Genomic DNA, 27,728 nt, shown 5'->3' on the forward strand with positions numbered 1-27,728 from the left:
AAGCCCGGAGGCTGTGAGAGGCTTGTCAAAGAAGTGATGTCTGAGCTGAGATCTGGGGTAAAGATGTTAATTTTATGCGATGAAGGAAAGAATGAGACAGTCCAGGCAAAGGGTCTGAAGGAGGAAGAAGAGGGCATGTGCACATTGGAGGATCTGAAAGACAGCCAGTGCCACTGCAGTACAGAAAGGGAGGAGGAGCGAGGCTGGGAGCAGGCAGCAGCCACGGCTTGCATGACCTTGAAGGGTTTAGTTTCATTCCATGAGCAATGAAGGGAAGGGAAAGCCAGTCAATGACTTGCAGCAGGAGTGGGGGGGGGGGGGGAGGGGGGGGGTGGGGAAGATCACATTTGCTTTCTGTGGGCTTTTTTTATTTTTACTTATTTATTTTTTATTTCTTAAAAATATGTTTTTATTGATTTCAGAGAGGAAGAGAGAGATAGAAACATCAAAAGTTAGAGAGAACCATTGATCGGCTGCCTCCTACACACCCCACAATAGGGACCAAGGCTGCAACCCAGGCATGTGCCCTGATCGGGAATAGAACCGTAACCTCCTGGTTCATAAGTCGATGCTCAGCCACTGAGCAACACCAGCCAGGCTCTGTAGGTTTTTGTTTTTTTTTTTTCTTTTTCTTTTTTTAGATCACCTTGATGAGAATGATTAGGGAAAGACAAGAATGGAAACAAATTGAACCATAAAGAAACTATCACACTGGTGCAATCCAGAGAGAACGCGGCTTAAACAAGGTGTTAGCAAGGAGATGATAAATTCTGGAAGTATTTCTATAGGCACTCAGTGAAAGAAAAAAATGAATGAATGAATGAATGAATGAAATCAACCGTCCATATCTGCAGCTATTCCGTGCTCTTCTCTGTCTTCAGGTTTTTAAATGCTGTCTCTCTGAAAAGGGGCGTTGATGCCTCAGTACAAAACATCTTGACATCTGACAGTGAAGCTTGTGTATGAAGAAGAGGAAGTCAAATGTTGTTCTGGGGATATGATGAGACTCTCTCCAGATGGGGGAGGAAGGCTCATTCATTGAGCGAGAACAAGAGGTTGGATCCTTGAAGACGTTCAAGGCCAAGGAGGGCCCAAGGCAAGAACTATCTAAAGAAAGGAATCCCAACAGCCAGCCAAGAATCTCCTTTCATCTGATATTTTCTAAGGAGCATCACACACAGGCACTGTGTTCAGAGGGACATAACGTACAGCTGAGCTCTCCCAAGCCACTCTGCAAAGCAGTGTCACCACCTGGAGAGTGTGGATGCTTCCATAGTTTGATTTTCCTCCTCTGTTGCACTTAGACTCTGGACACGTGGATAAGGATGGAGCCCAGACTGTGGCCTGGCATTCCATGAGAAGGTGTGCTTCTTCCCAGGAGCCTGGCACACACCTGAAGTTCTCTGGAGCAGCTTAGATCCCAGCTCCCAGGGGAGGCAAAGCTGTGGTTCTGGGTGCGGAGAGACTTGGCCCACTTTTGCAACTTGGGATGCGTTGAGTTCAAATTGTTGGCTTAGTTGGGTACCTAATTAGATGTAAGATGCTCAGCTAAGAGACTCTGAAGACTACTTACCTCCTGACTATGGTTCAAAAATGCTGGAATGCACTCTGCAGATTTAATTTAAAATCAATATGTTTCCATCCTAATTAACCACGCAACAGGACCTACTTATGAAGTGACAGACAGATGACTCAATATTTGTTTAATAGTGACATCATGTTCGCATATACGCCCAAATTCCAATGATCCTGGGCTCCCTTGCCAAACGGCAGTGCCCAAGGCCCCTTTTAAAATCTTCCTGTCATTTCTGAGCAAACCCAAAGGGGTGTCCATGTCCTGGCCACAGGAACCACACAGCATTCTCCACTGGCTTTTTCTGCAATAAGTCATCATGGTTAGAGTCCACCAAGCATACCCTTAAAGAAACCTCCTGTCACCACTGCTGACGGTGCCGAGACTGTCCCCAAACTCTGTGCCATAGTTTGTCATGTAGGTGCAAAGGCAGGATTGCCTGGGCCCGGGCTCACAAAGTCTTCCATACAAACGCTTCTTTGAAATATGGTTCTTACCCCTGTCCTTGGAGAAAACTCAAGGCGGGTGGAGGACAAAGGCCATGACATCCCTTTCTTGTCATCCCTTTTGTTGATGCAGGGTCCCTTGCACACCCCATGTCCATCTCTCCCTTTTCAGTTGCACAAACCCCAGGCATGTCCACAGAAACCCAAATATCCTTTCCTCCTCCACTAATTGCATTAAAGCCTCAGTGGCCCAGACACACACATACACACACACATGCACGCACACGCACACGCACACACACACACACATGCATGGAAAATGAGCCAAAGGCCACACATCTAGGAGTTCTAATAATGATGGCGACCCCTGGAGGGTGAGTGTTTGGGTGTGTCTCATTTTTGTCTGCTGACATACAAACTGACTTTGCTCTTCTGTTGTCATTTTATCTTGCAATGCCTTTTAAACACATGTATTAATATGCATTTCACATTTCATTACACAATGCTTTCATTTAAAGAATCGCTTTAGATCTTACCATTTGTCTGATAACTGGCAGCTCTCTATTTGGGTCTTCCTACGAGTTGCTTTTAACCTTTCGGGAACTGTTCTCTGCGTGTTTTCTGGCTTTGTGTCTCAGCCTAAAGGGGAAGCTCATGAACGGTGGCATCTGTGAGCCCTCCCTGTGTGCCAGGTGCCGTGCCCAGCGCCACCCTCCCCAGAACGAGGACGCAGGCCTTGGACACAGTGCCTTAGAGCGGACACAACCCCAAAGCAGCACACGGTGGGTGCCCGGTGCATGGTGCCGAGACCCACGTTCCGGGGTACCTATTTGGGCACTAGCTTGGGCCTTCCTCAGGCACTGGCCAGCCAAACTCCCCTCTCTCAGGGAAACATCGTTCATCTCACCCCAAACTCCGGTGTCTGAGAAGAAACAGGGCAGGGTTGGGCCCCTCTGTGGGACCCGCCCACTCCCACCCTCAGGCTCCCGCAGAGCGTGAGCGCAGCTCAGCCAGCCGAGCCGGAGCCGCTGTGGTCCTGCCACGCCCGCCCCACCCAGCCTCCTGCAAGAGCTTAAGTCAACAGGCGCAGAAAATCAGACAGGCCATGCTGGGATCTGGAGAGGAAAAACCCCAGCAGCTGCCGCCTAATTGGCATTCTAAACAGCTAGAGGCTTCCAGAGCACAGAAATGAATTAAATAAGCGCTTCTCCCCCTCCAGGGTGGAGTGCAGGCTCCAGCTCTCCACCCAAGTCACACCCTAGCTGCGGCTATTTTTAAGATTTAAATACCAGATGCCAGCGAGCACAGAGACCTGGACTAAAGGCAAGGGCCTCACCAGCCCAGTTGACCCCAGGCACAGACGCCAACCCTGAGACTAATTGCAGGGGACAGAGCGCAGGGCACCTCCATGGAGAGCTTCAGAAAGCAGCTGCTGGGTGCTTCTACACTCCCCGCCCAAGGCCCAGCAGGGCGGGGTGCTGGGCAGGGACTCGGGCTGTACCTGTTAGGTTAAGAGCAGCCAGCACACTCCAGGAGAGCTTGCCAGGGCCAGCAACCAGCCGTGGAGGGGACCCGCCAGAAGCTGGGTGGGACATGCCAGCAGCCAGGCCAAGCGGAGGTTGGAACTAGATGGAGCAGAGTTGGTCCGGGTGCAGAGGCAGAGACCTGGGGCAAATCCTGATTTCCTCCCTTACCCGGGGCGACTTTCTGCTGGTGATAAGCCCTGGGGACTCTGCTTCCTCATTTGTGAAACGTTGTGCAGGCCGGTAATTAGACCGACTGACGGGGAGTTTTTGAGAACACTGAATACAGAGTCAGCGCTCTGGGTAGGTCCACAGCATTGAAACCGCAGCTGTTGCTAGTGGACTGTTTGCCCAGATACAAAAATGCCTCTTTGTTGGCCACTGACCGAACCAATAGCAATGACTTGCAGGATGAAGGCAGGTCCCTCTCCGGGCGGGCCGAAGGCTTGGAGACAGACCGCATCGCAGTTTCTGGTTCCCGGCCCTCGTGTGCCACGGCAGACGGAAAGGCTGGCCGAGCTGCCACCCATCTGACGTAGGCACCTGAGAAAGGCCAGGTAGCACCCTGCTGCCTTGCTGCCCCAGCCCAGCCGGGCTGCTGGAGAGTTAGATAGTTTCTCCCCACACAAAAAGCCCTCCTCTCCCTCTCGGAGGAAACCCTCCCCCCATCTCATCCCAGCTCCACTCTACCCTTCAGGGACCTGCCGGACCCCAGGCCACACTGGATATTCTTTCCGGGTTTCCAGAGTAGCGCTGTGCTAGGGAAATGTTGTGCAGAGTGGACCCACCAGGTCATTTTACATTTTCTAGAGGCCACATGAATGAAAGTAAAAAGAAACAGATAAAATTAAATGTTTTATTGAACACAGTACATCAAAAATAGTATCATTTCAAAATGTGATCAATACAAACATTATTTTTTTTAAATATATGTTTATTGATTTCAGAGAGGAAGAGAGAGAGAGAGAGAGATAGAAACATCAATGATGAGAGAGAATCATTGACCGGCTGCCTCCTTCACACCCCCTACTGGGGATTGAGCCCGAAACCCAGGCATGTGCCCTGACTAGAATCGGACCGTGACCTCCTGGTTCATAGGTCAATGCTCAACCACTGAGCCAAGCTGGCCGGGCCATACAAACATTATTAAGGAGACTTTAGATTCTCTTTTCATACCAGGTATTAAAAATCTAGGGTGTATTTCCTACTTTCATACATCTCCACTCACACTAGCTATGATTTAAGTGCTCAGGTTCCACACGTGGCCAGCAGCAACTGGATTGGTCCTAAAGCATTTGCTTGGTTCGCCATTGGGTTGTTGTGGGTGGTGGGGAGTCTACAGCTTAATGCTCTGTGCTGCCTGCTCTGAGGTTCACATGGAGAGATGTCAGGAGAGGTGCCGCAGTGCTATTGCAGGCCAGCAAGAAGACCTTGCAGGAGAGACTGCCATCTCAGACGGAGCTAGAGACAAGATGGCCAGTCTCCAAGCATCATCCTGTATTCCTCCTTGATCTTCTCCTAGCAGGTCCCCCCAATGGTTTAGGACAGTGTACCTGATGTAGAGAGCACCGGGGAAGGCACATAAGCATTTCTTTAATTGTTGTCAGCTGAATCCAGTGGCATTGGCAGAGCCATGTTCTGGAAACACACCTTGCTAGAGGCAGGAGTGTTGTTAGCTTGACCTTCAGCCCAGGCACCAGAGGATGGGTTTTGTTATCTAAATCCAGCCAAGCACCAGGAATGAATATGGCTCAGGCCCACCCAAGAATGCACATAACCTCCTTTGTCTTGACCTTTAGTAAAAACTTCCTGGTTTTTTGCTGTATAAAATAAACACGCTGTATTGGCTCTGGGTCCCTGTCTCTCCATCAGAGAACAGTGGTCCCACCCAGCCCCAGCTTCTTCCTTCTATCTCTATATCTGTCTCTGTCTTTCATTTTCTCAATATCCAGCCGCCCCTACTCAGGAACCGGACGGCTCTCTAGCCGCGCTGAATGTGGAAAAGAGAGAAATATTTACAACCTGACACCGAGAAGGTCTGCCTAGGGCTGGCCGGTAGTGTGCGGGTTCTTGATTTCGTGCATGAATGACTTCAAATGGAGTCCAGGTAAATTTTAGAGGACGTTTATTAGAGCTGGGGACAGTGAAACAAGAAAGGGCCCGGGGTAGAAGAAGCAACAGGAGAGGGACTAGGCGGGAAAATGAGCCTAAGCTGGGCCGCTTTGACTCACGAAGAAGTCAGAGAAGAGGGGGCCTTGGGCGACAGGGTCAAGGGGTTAGCCCAGGTCCAGCTGCCACTGCCCATTCTACCCTGGTTGCAATCCTTGTGGGGTCCCTTAGAGTTTAGGAGATGCGTGCCTGTGGGGAAGAAGAGGAGGAGGGGAAGGCAAGGAAAGGCGTGGGCATGCTCCTGGGAGGGAGAGCATAGGCTGGAACTTTTGTTTCCGAAGGTTTTCAAAGGCTGGGAGTTTAGGGGAGGCCTTAGGGGAGGATCTCAATAGAATATTCATCAGTTTTATGCCAAAATGAGATTTATTCCCTTAACTTCATCTGTCCTTGGGTGTGGTTGGCAAATGGCACTAATTGGATTTCTGCTATTTCCCTGAGTAGGGTGATTTAAACTGTTTACCCTCTGGTTGGGGAGAAGTGTAAATCATTTACTCTCAAGTGTCCTTGGTTGCAGAAGATGGGATTTTGTGATTTACTAGATGGTTATAAACTGCTTGGCTCCAGATTTACTGAATAGCTGCAAACTGCTTGTTTAACTATGTGTCCAGTTTCCCTATTCTGCTTGCCCTGGCTTACTAGCCTGTCTCAGTATTCATTGTAGGATGGGGATGGGTCATGGGCACTGTATAAATGATACATAAATAAAATATTAAAAGCCCTTTGTCCCCTGGCCCGTGTGTCTCAGTTGGTTGAGTGTTGTCCCATGCACCGATGGGTCGCTGGTTCGATTCCTGGTCAGGGCACATGCCCAGGTTGGGGGCTTAATCCCCAGTAGGGGGCATGCAGGAGGCAGTTGATTGATGTTTCTCTTTCATCGATGTTTTTTTCTCTCTCTCCCTTCTCCCTTTCTCTCTCCCTTTTCACACAGCCTCTCTCTCTCTCAAAATAATAATAATAATAATAATAATAATAATAATTAATAGTAATAATAATAATAATTAATTAATTAAAACATCTTTTTAAAAATGCCATTTGCCCCCAAAGATCTGGAGGATACTGCAACCCTGACTGCACCTCTTTGAAACCCCCCGTCAGCAGAGATGGTTTCTTCACCTCCCTCCAAATTCCACAGCTGGCCTGAAGCTTTCGGGCATGACCAGGCGCCACGATTGAGGGATACATGGAACTTTCCAGGGAAGGGCTCTAATGGGGGAAGAAACAGAAAGGAAAAAGAATGAAAGGAGAATCTCTGGACCACAAGCTGTAGGAACATTTGCAGCTTTTCACACAGCCTCAGGAAACTGGAAAAGTTTCTTTGGCTTCCACAGTGTCCGAAACATTTTGTAGGTTTGTGGCCTTTGAAGGCTCGGTGGGCCTCTGCCTATGAGAAATAGTTTCCAAACACATCACATGAAAAATATTTTCTTTTGGTGCTCTGAGGACCTGAGCTCAGTGAGGCCTGATCCTACCCTGAACACGCAGGAAGGCACTCCCTGATGGATGAGCCACACTCACCTCCAGTGAACCACGGGATTATGATGCTGCCTTCCGCAGAACATGCTAGAACCTTCTGGAAAACCCAGGAAGGGGCCAAGATTGGACTGTGTAGCTGGTGCCTACCCGTCGTGAAGCCATGACCCATGTTTTCCCACAGGTCCCCGCCCTGCTGGGGCTGGCACAGCCGGGAGCCTTCCCAAGCCTGAGCTGGCTTAGCTTTCCAAGGCATCCACTCCTCTCTGTTGCCTGCCTGCAGTGCAGACTGCCAAGCTGGTGACTGAGAGGACTTGGATCTGGGGAGTAGGAAAAATCACCAGCTATGCCCTAAGGGAATTTATGAGCTCAGTCTGAACCAAAGGACCTCTTCTGGACAACCTGGCTGAAGTGCAGCCCCTTCCCTGGCAGAGGTACCAGTTGCCCCTTAATTGAGTCAATGGGCAAAGAGGGGCCTCCCCTGGTTTGTCTGGGCTTCTCTTATGTCCATCCCAAAAAGACCACATGGATACCTTGTCTCAGAGGATACATTTCCCAGAGAAATTGCTACAGCACAGCCCTTGAAAAATAATTTGCTCTCCTCTTATCACTATAAAAATATCAAAAATTAAAATGCTGAAGAAATGAAGTTCTGATAACTGGCCTTTTCTGGTGACAGAAAACTTTTTATTTTAACCAGTGATGCTGAAAATCTCTGTCTCATCAGCGCTTGGCTTGGTTTTGTTGGTTCGTTTGTTTGTTTTTTGTTTGTGTGTGTGTGTTTATTTTTTAAAATATATTTCTATTGATTTCAGAGAGGAAGAGAGAGGGAGAGAGAGACAGAAGCATCAATGATGAGAGAAGGTCACTGATCGGCTGCCTCCTGCACCCTCCACTCCCCCGGGCATGTGCCCTGACCAGGAATGGAACCATCACACACACACACACACACACACACACACACACACACACACACACACGTGCTGAACCCACAACCTGGGCATGTGCCCTGACCAGGAATCGAACTGTGACCTCCTGGTTCATAGGTTGATGCTCAACCACTGAGCCACACCAGCTGGACTTTGGCCTGTTTTTAATCATACGGGATCCACCAGGCTGCAGATGGGTCCAGATGACATGGGTTTTTAATGTAGAACTCCTGAGCCACTGAGTCAGAGATGATTCCAGGCATGCCACTGGCTGCTGGCATTTTGTTTCTGTTCGGTTTTAACCAGACCCTTTAGATGAGCTCATTTTGTTGTAACATGTCCCCTTTCCCTGAAATCTAAGCATGGAAATTCGATTTGAGGGCTCAAGTTAACATGAGAAGTGGCTCTAGTTGGAACAGAACAGTTTGGCTCACATCTAGCACCCAACCACATTGGGACGATGGGATGACTTTAGCATTCACCCGGCAAGGGCACTTCCATTTGGCTCCCTATGAAGTCACAGAAATTCTAGTTATTTCTGTAGTGTGCGGTGGCCTGGTTTATTTATAAGAACCATCCTTCGGAGTCGGAGCTGAGCTGTTCTTTGTCTGGAGTTGCTTATATTATCACAGTTATGAAATGTTTATTTTCTTAGACCAGCTTGAGCTGATAAGGCAGTTTTTCAGCCGTTAAGAATCTTGTAAGTCGAGCTAATTTAGATAGGGGATGATGTTTCTGGTGGGGGCTAAATCAGATGAATCAGTACCTCTCCCTTGATTGGGCTATTACGTTAAACGGGTTGATCATCACATGCTCCTTTGAGAAACGGAGTGGCCTAGTTTGGAAAGTTCGCTGCCAGCCCACTTTGTTTCCTCTGGCTCACGCTCCAGCTGGGAAGGGTAGTCCCAATGACCTGGGGAGATGAGGTCCCCCCAAGGCAGAGGGACTAGTGATAAATGTTCCAGCGCCAGAAGGTCTATTTGCCCAAAGAAAATATTCCAAACCAGCGAGGGTTGAACATGCTCCTGGATTTCCAACCTAAGGGCAAACCTATTTGAAGGGCACTCTGGCGGCGTCTGTCAAAAATGGAACATGCACTTCCACTTGTTCAGCAAGTATCTGAGAGCCTCTTCTGTGCCAGGTGCTGTCCCGGATTATAACAGAGAAGAAGGCAGTTTGTGTCCTCCTAGATCTTGCTTTCTGGTGACAGGGACAAATAGAAAAGCAAGTCACTATGCAATACACTGTCAGGAGCACGAGTGACATGGACAGAGAAAGCTGGGGCAGGGGCAGAGGGGCAGGGTTATCTGGTAGACAAGTCATCAGGGCCGGCCTCCCTGAGGAATAACATTTGGCTTGAGACCTGAATAAAGCGGGGCGGGGGGGTGGGGGGTGGACAAGGGAACCAAGTGATTGTCTGGGGGAGGAGCTTCCAAAGCAGAAGGAGCAGCAACCACAAAGGCCCTGAGCTGAGGGTGCTGGGTCAGAAGAGCAGAGGCAATAGGGTGCCTGGAGAACAGCAAGTGAGAAGGAGAGGTAGGAATCCAGGTCGAGAGAGTGGGGTGGGGAGCAGAGTGGGTAACACCTTTCAGCAGAGACTACAAACTGTCCACAATGTCCATCCTCTCGTCTTCCTTTTAGTAAGAAAATCCCCGCCATCGGTGAAGAGCTGGTGGCCGCTCAAGACCACATCTTCCTTGTGTAAGTGGGGGTGGCTCCATCATTAAGCTCTTGCCAGTGGGCACTGAATGGAAGTGATTTCTGCTACGTCTGCTCTTGGTTTGGTTCTCTCATAGCCAGGGCAGTGTGCCTCCCTCTCTTGTAACCCTTTCGACGGGCAGAACCGAGACTTGGCTCGGTGAGCCCACCTTGTCCATGTGGACGAGGGGAAGACCCCAGGCAGAGGTTCAGCAAGCGTGGTCCCTGGACCTGCCTGGAAACTTGTAGAAATGCAAATTTGGGGGCCACCCTCCAGACCTACTGAATTAGAAACTATGGGGGTGGGGCCCAGCGATCTGAGTTTCAACAAAATCTCCAGGGGCTTCGGACACACTCGCTCAGGTTTCAGAACCACTGCTCTAGAGCAGGGTTTGTCAACATCATCAATATTGACACTTGGGGTTGGTAATGCATTGGCGGGGGGGGGGGGGGGGGGGGGGGGCGGGTCGCTGTTCTGCGTACAGTCGGATATTTAGCACATGTCTGGTCTCTACCCACTAGAAGACAGTAGCACACGTCCCCCCACCCCCATTCTTACAACCCAAAATGTTTCCACAAACACACACATACGTGTTTCCTGTAATACACATCAATTTTGGGAAGAAGAGATAAGAAAGTAATAAAAGTGATTACCTTTGGGTAGCATTTGGAGGATTTTGTTTTTATTTTGTACTAGAGGCCTGGTGCATGGATTTGTGCACCAGTGGGGTCCCTTGGCCTGGCCTGCACCCTCTCACAATCCGGGACCCCTTGGGGGATGTCAGAGAGCCAGTTTCAGCCCAATCCCCGAAGGCCAGGCCGAGGGCCCTCTAGTATTCATATAAGATCTTTGGTTAATCTCTTCCCACCCTCCAACCTCCCCTCTTCCCTCTGAAATTCATCAGTCTGTTCCATGTTTCCATGCCTGTGTGTTGAGTGTCTGCCCCCTGGTGGTCAGTGCGCATCATAGCTACTAGTCAAACGGTTGAACAGTCGAACAGTCACTTAGGCTTTTATATATATAGATGTTTCTATTGTGTGAGAGTTTTTACCATATGTATGGTACATAATAATCATAAGGGGAAATGCTTTAGGAAGACCACCTATTGAGAGTTGGAAACTAGGTTTCTTCCCTATAATTCTTACACCAACTCCAATGTGCGATTTTCCTGCATCACCAAGCAATCCTCAAACCAGTTCCAGCTGGGCGTCCCACCATTTACTGGTTTAACCTGTTGCATCAACACAATTGGACTGCCCTTCTGTCCATGTAACTTTGACTTAGTTACAAGTATTGGAAAAAATGTCAAAAGACGTGCTGACATCAAGGTATGTTTTCCTACAGTTTTCCATCTTACATTTGGCCTCAAAAATCATAAAATTATATGGCCCGACATGACATGGTCTTAGGGAATCATACTAATTTTAAAGATCACCTTTTACAATCTATTGAGAAATTATACCTGGGGTCGAGTCCAAGTTCATGGAATCAGATTTATTTACTTTGTATAATTATAATTAAATGATAGCTAACATTTATTGCTTGCTTACCTTTTGTTAGCCAGAGTGTTCTTTGTAAATATTCGCACAACCATCCTACGAAATAGCTGTTATTATTTCTCTTTCTCTTTTACGTACAAGGCCTCAGGATTGAACTCCAGCCCACTCCAGGGCTGTGCTTTAACCCCTAGATGTTGCTTCTGTTTACATTTTCCAGGCTCCCTCTTATTCCTCAAATGATTTACGGTGATTTACAAGAATGTTAAAGATAGGAGAAAGCATCTGGAATAAAGTAAGACCGGAAAGGGTCAAAATGAATCATGGGTCAGAACAAAATGCTTGCACATTTGCTAACTGAAGGGTTACCAATTTGGCTTTGAGTGTTCTGGAAATGTCAAGTCCAAATAGGATCACATGCACAGTGGACACTGGATGAAACACAAACTACTCAGGAGGAGTACCTGAGACGCCCTGGGGCTCCCTGAAGAAGGCACTGAGGATTAAAGGAGCATCTGCAAGAACATCTTCAGGATGGATGCAGATAAGAGTTCACGGGGCTCAATGAACCATAATTTACACCATCACTTATTAAAAATAAAACAAAACAACACAAAATACAGGAATTTGGACTAACTTTATAATTTTTCAAAGATTTCTGCACTCCCATTTCCAGTACCTCCTCCACCATTATCAACTCACTGCAAAAGAATATTAACAGCGGTCGAGCTATTATTTGCTCAGATTTTCTCAGTGTCCTAGAATATGATTCAGGCCATCAGGATTTACTTTTGGAGAGTTTCACAAAGTCTCCTGACTCACCTTCCCTTTTGAACTCTCATGCCATGAAATCACACCCACCTTTGAAGAATGTCTTCCCAGCCCAGTGTCCCCATCATCACAGCATGAGGTCGACCTGGCTGTGTCCAGGGGCTGTCTGTCAGATCTGCCCGCGAGGTCAGCATACACTGAAATCCCTGTCAGTGTCTGTCACAATGCCCATGTCACCGGCTCATTCCTCTTTGTAGCTTGATGCGAAGTCGAGAATAGTGTCACTTGAAACAATCAGTGGACAAGGCCAATAATTTATCATTTATATTTATGGGACTATACAGTAATGGGCGTTTGATCTTGAAAAATGTTGGTTATTTTCTTGCCATCTGAAAAAGAGGTGATGTTAAAGTGGGCAGGAGTTTTCAAAAAAATGTGCCTGCTGGACAAAATTGAAGGTTATGCATCATTGGGAGTGCTCTTCCGTCTTCTAACTTTGAGCTGCCCAGTCCACTCTCACTCAACCCCTCCTGGGCTGGCTCCTTTCCTTTCCTTTTGGACCTCACCTTGAATACCAGCTCCTCAACTGAGCCTTCTCTGATTGCTCTCTGCAGGCAGCCCCCATGGGATTTTTGTTTACTGGCTTCCCTATCTCTTCTGCTAGATAAGAGCTGGATGAGGGCAGATGCTTATCTCAGAGTCCCAGGACCTAGATGAGGACCTGGTTTATAGTAGGAAACACCATAACCATTTGCTGGAAAGAGTGAAAGCAGGCAAGCAGGCGATATATCAAGGACTGCAGAGTTGGGGCCTGAGCCATAGGCGATCCATTTCTACACAAAGGGTAGATAGATGGTGGGGTTACAGCGATATTAAGAGTGTTAGATCACAGAAGCCTGTAGGAGAAAGGAATCCCGAGTGAAAGCTCATTTTATTGTTCTAATAACCAAGCCATTTAGATGACTTGAGCTTATAAACTTTAAAATATATATATTTTATTGCTTTCAGAGAGGAAGGGAGAGGGAGACAGAGATAGAAACATCAATGACAAGAGAGAATCATTGATTGGCTGCCTCCTGCATGCCCCCTACTGGGGATCGAGCCCACAACCTGGGCATGTGCCCTTGACCAAAATCGAACTCAGGACCCTTCAGTCCACAGGCCAACGCTCTATCCACTGAGCCAAACCGGGTAGGGCTGAGCTTTGAACTTTAGAAGTTGATTGCCATGTACCTCAAAGGAAGGAAAATGGATCATGCCATCCTGGGTAGAAAGTACAGGAAGCGAGGAACTTTGCTATCATTCAGTACCCCCCTCCATCCCTGAGCAAGCTTGCCTCTACTTCCCTAATGGGCCACATATGTACAGCGATAGTAAGACGGTAGCTCAGGATGTCACCCTGCAGGTGCTGAGAACCAAGGCAGAGTTGAACTGTAATCAGAGAGTCAGCTTTTCCTACAGTTGGAAGAAATGAGACACACAGAGACTTAGAAAGAAATGTCTAGAAGAGCAGGAAGGAGACACCCAGCATTGGTCAACATAGATCCAAACATGGAATTAGGGGGGGGAGGGGGGGCAGGAAGATGGAGTCAGAGAGTGAGGAAAAGCAGACGAATCTGAGTGGGAGAAAGAATGTGACAAGACTGCTTCCCCCTCACCCTGTCAGTGCCCCCACTATCTCCCCTGGTCCCGAGGAAAGGGCACGGCAGCCATAAAGTGCAGTGAGTCACAGCCGCTATTTTTAACACACACACACACACACACACACACACACACACACACACACACCACACACACACACACACACACACACACACACACACACCACACACCACAACACACACACACACACACACACACACACACACACATACACACACACACACACACACACACACACACACACACACACACACTGTTCAGTTCCTCTCTGCTCTGCCCAGCCCAGGACCTCCAGGCTCACACCAGGCATACAGGCAGGTGAGCGGTGGCCACATGGCAGAAGACGACTCCCAGACACAGTCTGCCCTGATGACCGAGAGCAGAGGGCTCCAGGTGAGGGGGCCCCCAGACAAGACCACCGAGAAAGTGCTAAGAAAAGGGCTTTTCAGAAGAGGATGTTTGGAAGGGTTTCCATTGTTTAGGTCACCTTCTGGCCAAAACACCATGTGAGAGTGTTAATCTTGGAAATGCTTTTCTAACTTGTTCAAAACTTTCCAAATGAAGAGTTTGAGTGCTTTAAAATCCTTGGTTTAAAAATCTAAAACTCTGACATGGTTTGATTAGTTTACAATAAATAGTCTGCCAACAGAGATGGAAATTTTCTAGCCAGATTTCAACACAAACCTTTGCATCATTGGTGAATCGAAGTGAATTGATGAGCTCCATGACCTAATGTGGCCAGCAGCGCTCTTCCTCCATATGGAGTTACTAGATTTTGGAAGCCACATGAGTGCCTTAAAACCAACCATCAACCTAGGCTCAACTTGGAAACTGATGTGTACATTACTGTATCTTAGAACAATATTTAAAATAAAGTGTTTATTGTTCTTAAAAGCATGGGATTGTCAACTTTTTATCACTGATATTTTAAAACTATTTGACCTCATTTTATTTATTTGAAAAATATTTTTATTGATTTTTAGAGAGAGGGAAGGGAGAGGGAGAGAGAAACATCGATATAAGAGTGAAACATGGATCAGCTGGCTCCTACAAGCTCCCTAACAAGAACTGATCCCACTACCCAGGCATGTGCCTTGACTGGGACTCGAACTGGCATCCTTTTGGTGCACAGGACACCACCCAACCAACTGAGCTACACTGGCCAAGTCTTGACCACATTTTAAAACTTCTATTTTGGCCATAACCGGTTTGGCTCAGTAGATAGAGCGTTGGCCTACGGACTGAAGGGTCTCAGGTTCTATTCCGGTCAAGAGCATGTACCTTGGTTGTGGGCATGTACCCAGTGGGGGGGGGTGCAGGAGGCAGATAATCGATGTTTCTCTCTCATTGATGTTTCTCTCTATCCTCTCCCTTCCTCTCTGTAAAAAAATCAATAAAATATATTTAAAAAAATAAAACTTCTATTTTGTAATAAAATGCAGTCATGTACAAAATTAAAAAAATATATACACACAGTGGTGTACCCTCAGACACTGTGCTTATAAGGGCACAGCCTAAATGAAGGCAGATGTTTATGAAGCCTAAAACATTTATCTTTTGTTATAATTTCAAATGATTCAGATGGTGACGGTTTGTGGCTGCTCCATATCCTAACTCTTAGATTTCCCTAATCATTCTGATCATTTCTAAAGATTGCAGCAAAAACAAACAAACAACCAAACAAACTTTACATAATGGAAGCTTTCCCTTTTATATAAACTAAGGCCATTCTGGGTTGATATTTTTTTTTCTAAAAAGCATTACAATTTAAGGGTTTTCAAAAGTCTAAAGGTAAAAAACAAAGGCTGTCAAGAACAAACATTGGATCCATCGATTCAGACCCTGTTGCCAAAGGATTCCTTGGCCTACGAGTGCACACGTAGGGCTGGGCTGGAGAACCCCGGGGTTTCACTCATGATAAAGTAAGGCCCCTGGAGATCCCACATTTCAGGAGGAAACTTGACTTTGGCTCCTTACTATATAGGTCACCCCGTGAAAATGACACAGACCTTTCCTTGTTTTGAATCTTGATGGCATCAGAAATGATTCTTAAAATTCTGCAATTCAAGCTGGGTGGTGTCAACGATGAAGCTGGCAGGAGGCTGGGGGTCTGCTCGGATCCTGTAGCCAAGCATTAGGCGACCTTGAGCCTCTTTTCACCTCACTTTTTCTCCTATCAAATGAGGTGGATGTCTAGTATGAAGTAGGAAGTTGCTCACGCTCTCCCAGTCCAAGATTATTCTGAGTTATTCTAAACCCTTAAAGCATAGTTTCAGTTTTAGTCTCTAATGTGGCATCATCAGTGACTCTCAAAGTCAAAATTAATCTGTGGATCTGAACTCTATGGATGCCTAGCCATATATATTTAGACTAGTGGCCCAGTGCATGAATTCATGCACATTGAAAGGAAATTAGTTAGAAGAAATATTTTAATATTGCTATTCGCCCTTTCTCTATAATAGAAGTGTCAACCAAATTTATGATCGACAATGACAGATGGAAACACATGTGTGCAAATGGCGCCAGCGAGAGCTTTATATGTATCTCGCATGCGCGAGTCAACTTAGCCTTGTATCGATATAGAATAAACTTGGTTAATTAGACCTGCTTTCTGATTTAGCTAAACTTTTTACAGCCCAGTGAAGCACCCCAATTTCTCTTTCAGGTAATTGTCAGCAACATAGCAGTAAATATCAACACAAAGCATATTATTATTGTAGATCACACAGGGAGAAGAAAGGGTAAAATATTTAACTGTAGCAGTGTTTGACTATATTCTGCGCAGTGAGAAAACCTGAAGTCATTTTCAAAGTCCACCATTTCTTACTTCTTTTCAGTCGGGTCAAGTTTCTAAGCTTTCTAAATCTCTGTTTTCTGGCTAATGAAAATAGGATTCACCGAGTCTCCTATCTACCTACTCCAGGACTTCTGTGAGGATCAAATGAGATGAGGCATGGGAAAACGCTTCACAGACATCTGGTTACAGTGTAAAGTGTTTCCACCTGGCTATAAAGCAAGTGGTGTTCCTGGGCTGCAGAAACTGCAAGAAGGCTAGTCGCTAGGAAGCGGAAGCCGGATGTTGCTACATGATGTCATTACCCGGACGGAGGGAAGGACACTTAGCATATTAGCCTTTTATATAGATAGATGGAGGGCCTCCATAAAGACTCACCCGTGCATGAGATCATTCAAATTAGTCAGGTTTCAAAATTAACTGCTGTGGTTTGTACCATCATCTGAGTTAGGTCAGAACTCCCTTTCCCAGAGTTCCCTTCCCTGGGTGGTTGTACATAGGAATTGGCTCACAGAGGTACTTGTGTGCGATTTGGAAGACAAAAGTGAAGCAATGGCCATTTTTCTCTGAAGGTCACCATAGTCAAATATGGCAACTAACAGAGGCAGAGGTGCCTGTCCTCATTCTCCTCTCGTCCACTTCCATCTCTTCTTCCCAAGTGTTGACCTTGAGCATTGACCTAGGGTGGCCCCAGGCTCACCACTAGGCATCTGGCTGTAACTGCCCCCTGGTGGCCACCACACAGCAGCTCCAGCTTCCCATAGAGCTCCAAGAACACCACCTGCCCAGGCCCACTCCAGCAGGGAACGTGGGTTTTGCTTCTCAGATGAGGAGCTGGCTGGCACACCTCAATTCGCACACCTCCTTCTGCCAATTCACTTCTCATTTCCTCCCACGATTGTGTTGGGTCTAATTCCTGTAACAAATTCTGATTTCCATAGCACTCAGAGTAACACTTCTCCCCTGATTCACCAACCAAACCAAACACAAATCCCCAAAATGAGTATTCCACATTAAAGAAACTTTTATGCATGTTTTCTAATACTGGGCTTCCTGAGGGCTCATCATGTTCTAGGTCTAAGAGGGCACAAATGGTATCAAAGAAAGACAACCGTGAAGTGCACACACGAGTGTGTTTGGGGAGAATATGAAGCGTACTTGGTTTTAAAGTTTGCCTTTGCTCATCCTCAAGCAGGGATGTGAGTTGATTCTATGCATTTCTCTCTCCCCGGCTAAGTCACAGGCGAGACTCTGTCCGACCTGCTCCCACAGGCTCATGTCCACAGTCCCCTCTGCCCAGCAATGTCATAGCAGCACTCGCTGGCATGTACAAGCGATGGAGCTGGTCTCGTTAGTGCTACTATCACACCCTGCGTGGAGGTGTTACAAGCTAACAAGCATTTGGTTAGCAATACTAAAAACATAAGACTTCAAATGATTTCACGGATGTGAGGTAACATTCACACTTTGACCCACAGGTGTTCATGAGGCATTCCTTCACTCCTGGGCTGAAAAGCAAAAATCCAAAGTTTCTAAAAAAAAAAAAACCACACAGCGCAAACACCATAAAAGTGTGCACATAAATTATTTTATTGCTTTCTTGTTTCTTATTTAATGTGGAGTCAATGCTTTTGAGTAATGGTCAGAAGATGTCCAGATTTCAACATTATTAAACATCAAACAGTAAAATATGTGGGAAGAAGCCCTCCAATGTTAACTCCCAGTATATCTGGTGGAACAACCTGGGATAAAGGCCACTGGGCTTGTCGTCTTGGTTTATGCAGAGAACTGCTATCCTGACACGGGAAATAGGAAAGGTCCCAAATAGCGCCCACGTGTTCAGGCAGCACGCTTGTCTTCCTCTGAAATGTCTGGGGAGACTGACAATGGCTCCAAATATGAGAATCCTTCCTTTCACCTCAGGCTTAATTAAAAGGGTCAAAAGAAACTCCTGTGGAACAGAAGAAGTGGTTAGGACAGCTATTTTTACCCGGTGTGCCGCAGAAATTTTTAAAACATGCAATACCTGACTATTTAAGTCAGGGGCACTGACCTCTTTTCCCTTAGATTGTCAAAGAGAAAAATGACAACAACCAACACAACAATAGCTGTCCTGTGTGAATGAATCAAAATTATATATATATATTTTTTGTCAGATCAGCAAAAAATAGGTTTTTTGGTGTGCTGCAGAACTTTAGTAATTAGCTTGTGTGTGCCATGAGATGACAAAGGTTGACAATCTCTGGGCTAGGATGATCAAGACCAGCAATGATTCTGCTGTCAAGGAAGTGACATGTGCCTACACAGTTCCTCTCTGACCACCCCTTGTAAGGACACGTGGACTCTGAGAGCGCACACGGGAGGCCCCACACAGTGACGAGGTGAAGCCAGGGCAGCCGTGAGCAGCTTTCTGCATATTGAAGGCACAAGGACCTCATCGTCCTGAGGTAGGGAGAGGGTCACTGTGTTGGGAATTATGTTCAAAACACACATCCTACCTCCAGAAAACTGCTCTCAGCTGCCATACATTTGATTACAATTGTAGGCTGATCTCCTTTTGAAAGTCCCCAAGTCTCTGGCACCCCTAAAAAATGCTGCTGTGCCCTGCTACCTCTGCAAAGAATCAGATTCCCAAGGAGTGGAGGCTCAAAGGGACACACAGCTGCAAAAATAAATATACAACTCAACTTCTAATGAATATGAAACACCACTAAGAAATAAATATCTCAGACTCTACAACTGCAGGTCGCATTCGAGCAATCCCTCATAGAGTCTTAAAAATGCTGATTTTCCCATAAAACATTCATCTACACTAACTTTGATCAATACGTAAGGACTAAGCAAAAAAAATGTATGAAAATATGATTTTTTAAAAAAAGAAACTTCATTAAATACCAAGAATAGTGATCAAATTCAAGATGTCAAATTTAAATGAATCGCTTTTGATCTTTCCTACTGGTCATCTTGGCCTTCCATACCGAGCACGGACCAGGGCCACCTGCGCACCTGCCGACGCTGCTGAGGGAGCAGTCACACCGACCCTCCGTGGGAGAGCGACGGACCCCCATCTTCGCCAGAGGAATCATCTCGAGCCCTCGGGCTTTTGCAATGCCACCGTATGAAGAATGCTCTTTACAAACACAGTAATACTGAAAAAAGAACATAAAAGTGCATTTATTCATGTCCATGCCGTCTAAATCTACTGATTACAGTCATCAGGACCCACTGGAACCTAAACAACAACAAAAACTCGGGGACACTCATCCCCCTGATCCGCAAGTTTCAGTTCAGAAGACTCCGCGTGCTGGCGAGCCCGTTTCCTCCCTGAGAAGCATGCTCCGCGCTTCACTCTCTCCCTCCAGCAGCTTCTGTCTCTCTCGGTTAAGGCCTGGACAGTGTCGGATGGTGTCCCACGTCTCCTCGGGCCGTGCCCTGGTGAGATGCTGTCAGTCGCCCGTGGGCTAGGGCTGCATGAGGTCAGGCTGGGGTGCCCTCAGCTCTGCGGTCCGCCGCTGGAGCTCCTCCACCGTCCGCAGCAGCGCTGACCTCTCCAGCTCCAAGGCCAGGGCAGCCTGCTTCAGCTTGCTTTCGTTGGCCAGGAGCTTCTCGACGGTGGCTTCCAGGCTCTGGATCCTACCATTTGCCACCTGGAGAGTGAAAGGAAACATGAGCCTGTCATTGCTCAGTGACAACACAGGGGGATCCACAGTACACTCCCCTGTCCAGCCTTTGGGGAGCTGTGGAGCCACATTTTGGCAGAGAGGACTCCACTGGGTACTGTCAGTTCTTCTGGCCACACAGGAAGACTACATCTCCCAGGCTCCCTTGCAGGTAGTCTGGGCCACCAGAGCTTGTCCCCTGCTGTGGCTGCTTTGGGAGCTATACATTGAGGTGGTGGCTTCACAATGCAGGGGGAGCCCGAGCTCCGAACCACACACTACAGGGATGGCAGCTCAGATATGGCCACAGCATCTTCCTGGAGAAGAGGTGGTGCTTCGGGGACAAAGACCTCTGTGCTCCACCACTGAGATTTGGAGCTCTACTTATTACTGCAGCACAGCCTGGCCTATTTAGACGACATCATCTACATGAGTGGCCAGATTATTATGATCTCTGAACGCATAATAATCTGGCCACTCAGTGTGTGAGTGTGTGTGTGTGTGTGTGTGTGTGTGTGTGTGTGTGTGTGTGTATTAGAGGCCCGGTGCATGAATTAGTGTATGGGCGGGGTCCGGCCAGCCTGGCCAGGGGGAAGGGACAGGGGCGGCTGGCCAGCCTGCCTGCTGGTTGAACTCCTGGTCGAGGGGGCAATTTACATATTAGCCTTTTATTATATAGGATATACACTGAGTGGCCAGATTATTATGTGTTCAGAGATCATAATAATCTGGCCACTCAGTGTATTTACAAGTACAAACTGATTTCAAACTGACAGTCAAAAGGGATTCCACATAAAGGCCCAAGCAGCAATAGCTCACTAATCTGAAGTTCTTTCTAGTTTCCGTATAGTGACAAGATATCACTATGTCAAGGAGCATGGGCATTCACCCTGGAACATGTGTGGGGCGCTGTGAATAGCCAAGCGTTCTGCTAAGAGGCTCCCGTGCAGGGTCTCTCGGACCGGTCATCACCTCCGCGAGCTAAGCAGTCTCCTCATGTCCACCTGGCCTACGTCCTCAGTGGCCAGCACGACATTAGTGTCAGTTTGAACTTCCAGGTGCTTCTCTCTTGCATGCACTCGGGCAGGCTTCCAGGCAACCAGTGAGCTGGCTCTAGCGAAGCTGAGGGCTTCCTGAGAAGACCACCGACCCCCCTGCTGTCCCGAGGCCTCTCTGGCCTGGGCCTTGGCTCCCAGCTGTGCTCTGTAGTGCTCTGGTCACCGGTTGGTTAATCCAGCCCAGGCGCTACAGGTCCCCATTTATTTCGGGGGGCGGGGGGGAATGGTACTATTTTTTTTCTCATTTTCAAACAGGAAAAACAGTGTTTTGAACAAGATAACACTAGTGCTGGACAGACAACTCATGACTCAAAGTCTAGCTTGGGCTATGCTACTGGGACACTCAAAATAGAAGGAGAAGGACTGGGACCCTAAGTCTGTGGGCCCACCAGGCCGGGGTGCTCATGCCTGGTGCGTTCCCCCAAGCAGGACTCTGATCCGCACAGTCCTACCCTCGGCCGAGGCCTGGGTCAGGCCCCACCGCGTGTCCTGGAAGGATCGCTTGTTCAGAAGCCCCACGACACACCAGGGGCACCCACAGCTCCGCAGGGAGCTTTCTGCAGGGCCACTTACTGCCGCACGAGCGTCAGGTCTCCCCAGTGAGACCGCAGCGCTCCCCTGAGAAAGCAGGTCTCATCCTGCACGGGGGCTGCCCCCCACCGCGCCTGGCTCCTGGCGCTCAAGGACTTGCGGTTGATTATGATGAAAAATGCCCATCCGCTATTATTTGGCATCACCTGACATGTCTATGAGATCGCCTCATAGATGCTACTGGACCAAACAGGGTAACGGTTTGGTCTCCCGCTGCTAGACAGCATTTTTAAGTGTTACCAAGAGAATAAGTGGGGCGTTGGGGTGTCTAATAACTATATAGGCAGAACAAAGCCAGAACATGGGTCAATTTTGATACGTTGGCAAAAATAAAAAATAAGAAATAAGATTTATGTTGAAAAATTAGCCATGGTATTGAACGCCTAGCCTTGGACTCTGAAAACTGCTTAAAAAATAAATAAAAAAGACGGAGGTGAGCGTCTCACAGAACTTATAGTCCGGCTGAAGGACAATAGCCCCATGTGAGCCCTCGAGGGTCATGGGAACAGGACATCCAAGCACCTACAAACCAACAACACAGTCCGTACCCCAACTCTTTGAGAGCAGCAGTGTCTTACGGATCTTGGTGGCCCCTGGCGCCGCCCAGCAGGCCTCGGTCAGTCCTGGTGGGCTGGCATAAGCTGCGGTCCTGAATGACACCCCCAGAAACACAGAGCCGCTTGGTCAAGAGAAAGAACATTGCACGGAGCACGCCTGTTGTTACCATTACCGCCGACGCCTCTCTTGAGGAATGCGGATTTCGGAGCAGCTTTTCACAACACCCTCTCTTCATAAAAGGGACGGTATCACAGAAGCCACACAAACTTACTCTCCACCCTTCATCGCACACACACACAAAACCCTCCCGGACATTAGCCCAATAAAATGAGCCTTCTGCCTATCTTAACAAGCCAAGCGCCGCAAACTCGAGTCTGAGCTTTGCGAGAAATGCTTCCGTCTGTTCTATTTCAGGGCCCACTGTTTGTTCGGAAGGCATTTGAAATGCCCACTACACTGCAGACCCTGACAGGCCAGATAAGGCCCTTGAACCTTCCCCACACATGACGGCCGAGGAGTCCCGGAGAGATTGCGCACAGACACGCTTGTAGGACATCTCAGTCACGGGGGAGAGAAGCAGCTACGTTTCCGAATGTGATGGGTAGGCAGGACTGGGTGGAGAAAGCATTTTTCTTTGTTCCTCTAGGAGTAAGTATCTCCTCGGGTCTGTGGGGACAGATCCCTGCGGAGGGAAACGCACTTCAGACCCGGCTGATTTACTAGGCTCTCCGGTGCTGGCCTTCCTCATGTCACTGCCAAGCCTGTGTCTGCAGAGGGGCAACATCCTATGGATGGAAATAGAGGCCCAGGCCGGGAAGGAAAGCTAATTCTCAGGTCAGCCCAAGAGCGCATAAATGCATACTCGGGGGTGGGGTGAGGAGGAGAATGTATTTTTTTCTGCGGAAACTCAAAATAATTTTTTTTTAAACACTCCACAAACAATCCCTTAACTCTGACAGCATTACCACCCATTTCTGATGTTAAAAAAGTAGACCGTGTGGCTCCTTTATTCCATCTGCTTGGAAAAGGAGCTGTTGTGCTAAGCCGTTAGGTATTCTTCTTGTCCTTGTCACACAAACAAGGGAGTCAGGACAGAGCCGGTCAGCGGTCTGTCCCGGTGAAAGCGTGGGTGGGGACGTGGGGAGACCAGGTCTCTGGGCTGCCCTGTGCCCTTGCTTCCTGTCACCCTCTGTGCACACCATCCGTGTTTGCCTTTCTACAGTGTCCTCATCCACACGCATCCATATTAAAATGGAAGCTTCCAGAGTGGACAATTGTGTCCTTCATTAATCAAGTCTTGGTATTTGCACCAAGGACACATGTATCATGATCCTATGCCCTGGCTTACTTTTTTAATTTTATTTTTTTAATATGTTTTTATTGATTTGTAGAGAGAGCGGAAGGGAGAGATAGAAACATCAATGAGAAAGAAACATTGATGGGCGCCCCCTACTGGGGATCGAGCCCGCAACCTGGGCATGTGCCCTGACCGGGAATCGAACCAGTGACCTTTTGGTGTATGGGCCAATGCTCGACCACTGAGCCATACCGGCCACGCCTGGTTGATTTTGCAAGGTAGATGTTGATGTCGCCTTCCTCCTTTAACATCCCTCTGTGGACCTGGCTGATTTTGCTCATAGAAGCTCAAGCCTTTGCTTCTCTTGTCATTATTCAAAGCACAAGTGCATTCAGCTAACAACTCCGCGGAGTCTGGATCGCAAGTTCATCTCTGAAAGCTGTCTGACCTCAGCAAAGGATCGCCTGTCTGCTGCCTGAGAGAAAGGCCCAGGACTCCTGGGATACCTTGGATCCCAACTCTAAGCGGACCTGGGCGGAAAGGTCCTGCGGTCGTGGGAAAGCCCAGCCTGCCGAGTTAATGAACTACCGGGGCGCAGGAAGCTGCTTCCTGAATGTGCTCTACCTGCAGTTGTTCCAGGAGGTCAAGGTTCTGTTTGCGTAAGCTGCTGTTGGTTTTCTCCAATTTGTCCATTCTTTGGTTGTCGCTGAGAGGAGAGGAATCAATAAGTTCTTCTTGAAGCACGTGGTACTCCACTTCATACGCTTGTAACTGTTTAGAAATGTCCATCTCAAACACCTGTTAAATGCAGAGAAGTCATCAGGCACCGAAAGTGAGAAAAACCACACACACACACACACACACACACACACACACACACACACACGTGACCATATCAACGAGACCCACTAAACACCTCCTCTGTGCCTGGTATATTAGTGATAATTAAAGGCAACTCTCTGCCCTGAGAAGGAATCATTTTACTTGGGAGGGAAGGACAGAAGAAGCATTTGGGACCAAGCCTAAGAGAACAGTAAGGATGGTCTCTGATATTCATTTTCCAAAAGTCGACACCTTGTTTTTACAAAGGCACACAACATTTATTTTGAGCTCTGATTCCAGGACTTATTTTCTTCTTCTCTGAAAACTCTGTTAAGTTAGATGCATCAACTCCGGGTCAAAGGGAGGAAACAAAACAAAAGCATCGCAGCCCTATCTGCCCAGTCACCGAGTCAAAGTTTAATTATAGTTCAGCTGGGTTTTCAGAGCTACAAGAACAGCTAAGTAATGGAGCTGTTTACTGAAAACCATTCTTTGCACACAAGACATGCAGAAATGAGCCAAAACCCAAATGTCACCCACAGAGATGAGTGAATACGAAACAATGCCTGCGCTGCCTTCCTTCCCATAATAGTAACAGTGATGAAAAAACCACACGTGTGAAAAACAACCCGAGTGCACGAGTGAGTGAGTGGTCTGTCTGTCCTTTCTCTTGGGGGACTGAGCTTGAAGGGGGCGGGGGCAGGGCTGAAAGGGGGTCAGAGGGCAGAGGCTGCTGCCCCAGGCACCTCCTCTCTTTCCTGGTGTTGAAAACACCATGGGGCTGAGCCTCTCGGCACCCAACACGGACCCCGGGGAATCTGAGAATTCAGTCATCCCTTAAAGAAGCCACATGATCAGAATACATTGTTAGAGAATGATTAGGCTTTACAAGAGCAGAAACGGACTTTTCAGCACATTTCCTGAAAAAAGAAAGGCCAACAGAGTTAAAACCAATGGAGAGCTCATTTCCCCTGATGGCCCTCACAGGGGTGAGTCCTATCTTCCCTGAAATCAATTTTAAAAAACCATGTTTACTAGCTCAGCGTTCACCACAATCTCATTTTGTCTCCCTTAAGGTTAATTTCTCAGTTTCCTGGTTTTCAGTTTAATTCAATGGATACTAGTTAGGCACAAAGTCTCTCTATGCTGAAAATCTCACCTGTACTGGTGGCATGTGTGTGCGCTGTTGACTGTATTGCCCCGATTCTCAGTCAATCCCTCAGAGTGACCGAGAGGTCAGCAGAGATTATCATCTCTATTTTCAGTCAAGGAAACTGACTCAGAGGCTTTGAGTCAGTCTCAGGTCCCGGCTCCACTGGCGACTCCCTGAATGACCTTGAGCAGGTCTCTTGACCTCTCCCAGGATCAGTTCGTGGGCTGCAGCCTCACTGGGGGAGTTACAGGAGACAACTTACGGACGTTCCCAGCACCTGCCTGGCAAGCCAAAAGGCAGGTGCTCACTCAGCTAAGGGATCTGCTTCCACACATTTGTTGTGAAACCCTCACATTCAAGCTCGCGCTTCAGCAAAATGACAGAGGATGCCACAGCACGGACCTTCGGAACAGCTCAAACAGTGAAAACCGCCAACAGTAAAACCGAGACTGCGTGGCATTGGGGTGTGACTATACATGGGGTACAGTACAAATGCCACACACACACAGCTACCTTTCTTCTTCCACCAAGATTTATTTTTAAAGGAGCTCCTAACCTGGAAAACTTGGGAACAAAACGTCTCGCCTTTTATACAGATGGATGATCAGCTGAGGTTACTGGCTCTCAACTGTGCCTGAAGCTATAAACTCTCAGGCCTCCATTAATACCTAGGAATCCGCCCGGGTCATAATCGGGTCATAATCGTCTCTGCTTAATGGCACCATTATCTCCTGGGTCCCCAAACACTGAGGGCCCTCAGATTCTGCAACGATGCCCCAGAATTTATCCCAAACCATGGCAGCATGTGGTTGGTGGTAAAAAGAGCCCTGGTCTCCTCAGACAATGCGTGTTCAAGTTGCTATACATTCTTCATGGCCATCATTTTTATAAATGGCTTCATGGTACTCTACCTCCTCGACATATCACCACCATGCCAACCCATGCATCCAGTGTGGGCTGCCCAGTGACCTGAGCTTCTGTTGCTCTAAGTGACAACTCTAAGCATCCTTGTCCATATGGCTTTCCCCATAATTCGGATCATTTTCTAAGGATACATTCCAGGAAATGGGATTACTAAGTCAAAGGGGAAGGACATTTTACTGGTTCGCGAGACATATTGCCAAACTGCTTCCCAAATGGGAATGATCAACGCACAACACCATTAGCAACACACGGATGTGCCAGGCACAGCGCACACACCCTTGGCACTGTGTCCTGGCACTAAACATTCCGTTCGGTGAATCCAGTCAGTAAAGCGTTCTATGTTATTTACATCTGAATCATGCACGGAGCTAAATATTTTCCCAGATGCTGTTTATGACACGGGCCTCCTCCTTGGAGAACTAAGTTCCTGGCTCATGTGCTAGTGGAGACGGAGTTTCTCTCTGCCGTCTGCGGACACTGCATAATGAAGCTGTGAACCTGGTGTCTGCACAGCTGGCCCTGTACTCTCCACGTTCCCACCCCACACCTGCCCCGCCTCTGCCGGTCTCCGTGGCACACCCAAGGCGGAGAGAGGAGCCGTCGGTCCAGGTAGTGGCAGTAAGGGGGCGGCAGGGTCTGCAGGGCGTTTAAAAACAGTAATACACCCCACTAATGGCTGGTCTGCTTTTTATTACCGCCACATGCACACAGTCCTACACAATGCCAGTGGTAAAATAAAGTATCCCTCCCACCCCACCACACCCTCTAGGTCTGGCACTGATGGGCCTTTTTAAAAAGGACTCACTCCCCACAGTGCAAACTGCCCAGGCAGAGGGCTCCTCCCAGAGGCAGAAAGGGGGCCTGGCCACGGACTCCGAGGAGCCCTTCTGAACAAAGGAGCCTTGTTACGATTCTGGTTCCGGCCCCACATGCTCAGCTCGCACAGAGAACTGCCAGCTGTTTGCAGGGAAGTTGCCAGGAGCAGAGCTTTTCCATTGGTTCCCAGGGCGTGAATCCCCTGGGGCCTCACTGAAATGCAGCTTTGGACTCAGCAGGTCCCTGGTGAGGCCCCAGATTCTGCATTTCTCGCCTGATGCACTGACAGTTCCTACCTGATACTCTGACAGGCTGGGG

At 48.0% G+C, this 27,728-nt stretch overlaps 1 protein-coding gene across 2 annotated transcripts in view; it reads right to left on the reverse strand.

Moving 5' to 3' along the window:
* Positions 1-19,679: 19,679 nt before the first annotated feature.
* The window catches only part of TBC1D1 (TBC1 domain family member 1), a 220,581-nt gene continuing 212,532 nt past the window's right edge, over positions 19,680-27,728 (reverse strand). For both annotated transcript variants that reach the window (XM_008140210.3, XM_054729566.1), the window contains 2 exons: positions 24,320-24,493; positions 19,680-20,179 (listed from right to left, as the gene is read on the reverse strand). In XM_008140210.3, the coding sequence (XP_008138432.2) occupies positions 19,994-20,179; positions 24,320-24,493 (360 nt within the window). In that variant the 3' untranslated portion in view covers positions 19,680-19,993. The remainder of the gene's footprint in view (positions 20,180-24,319; positions 24,494-27,728) is intronic.

Source organism: Eptesicus fuscus, chromosome 2 (genome assembly GCF_027574615.1).
Source record: "Eptesicus fuscus isolate TK198812 chromosome 2, DD_ASM_mEF_20220401, whole genome shotgun sequence".
Taxonomy (NCBI): domain Eukaryota; kingdom Metazoa; phylum Chordata; class Mammalia; order Chiroptera; family Vespertilionidae; genus Eptesicus; species Eptesicus fuscus.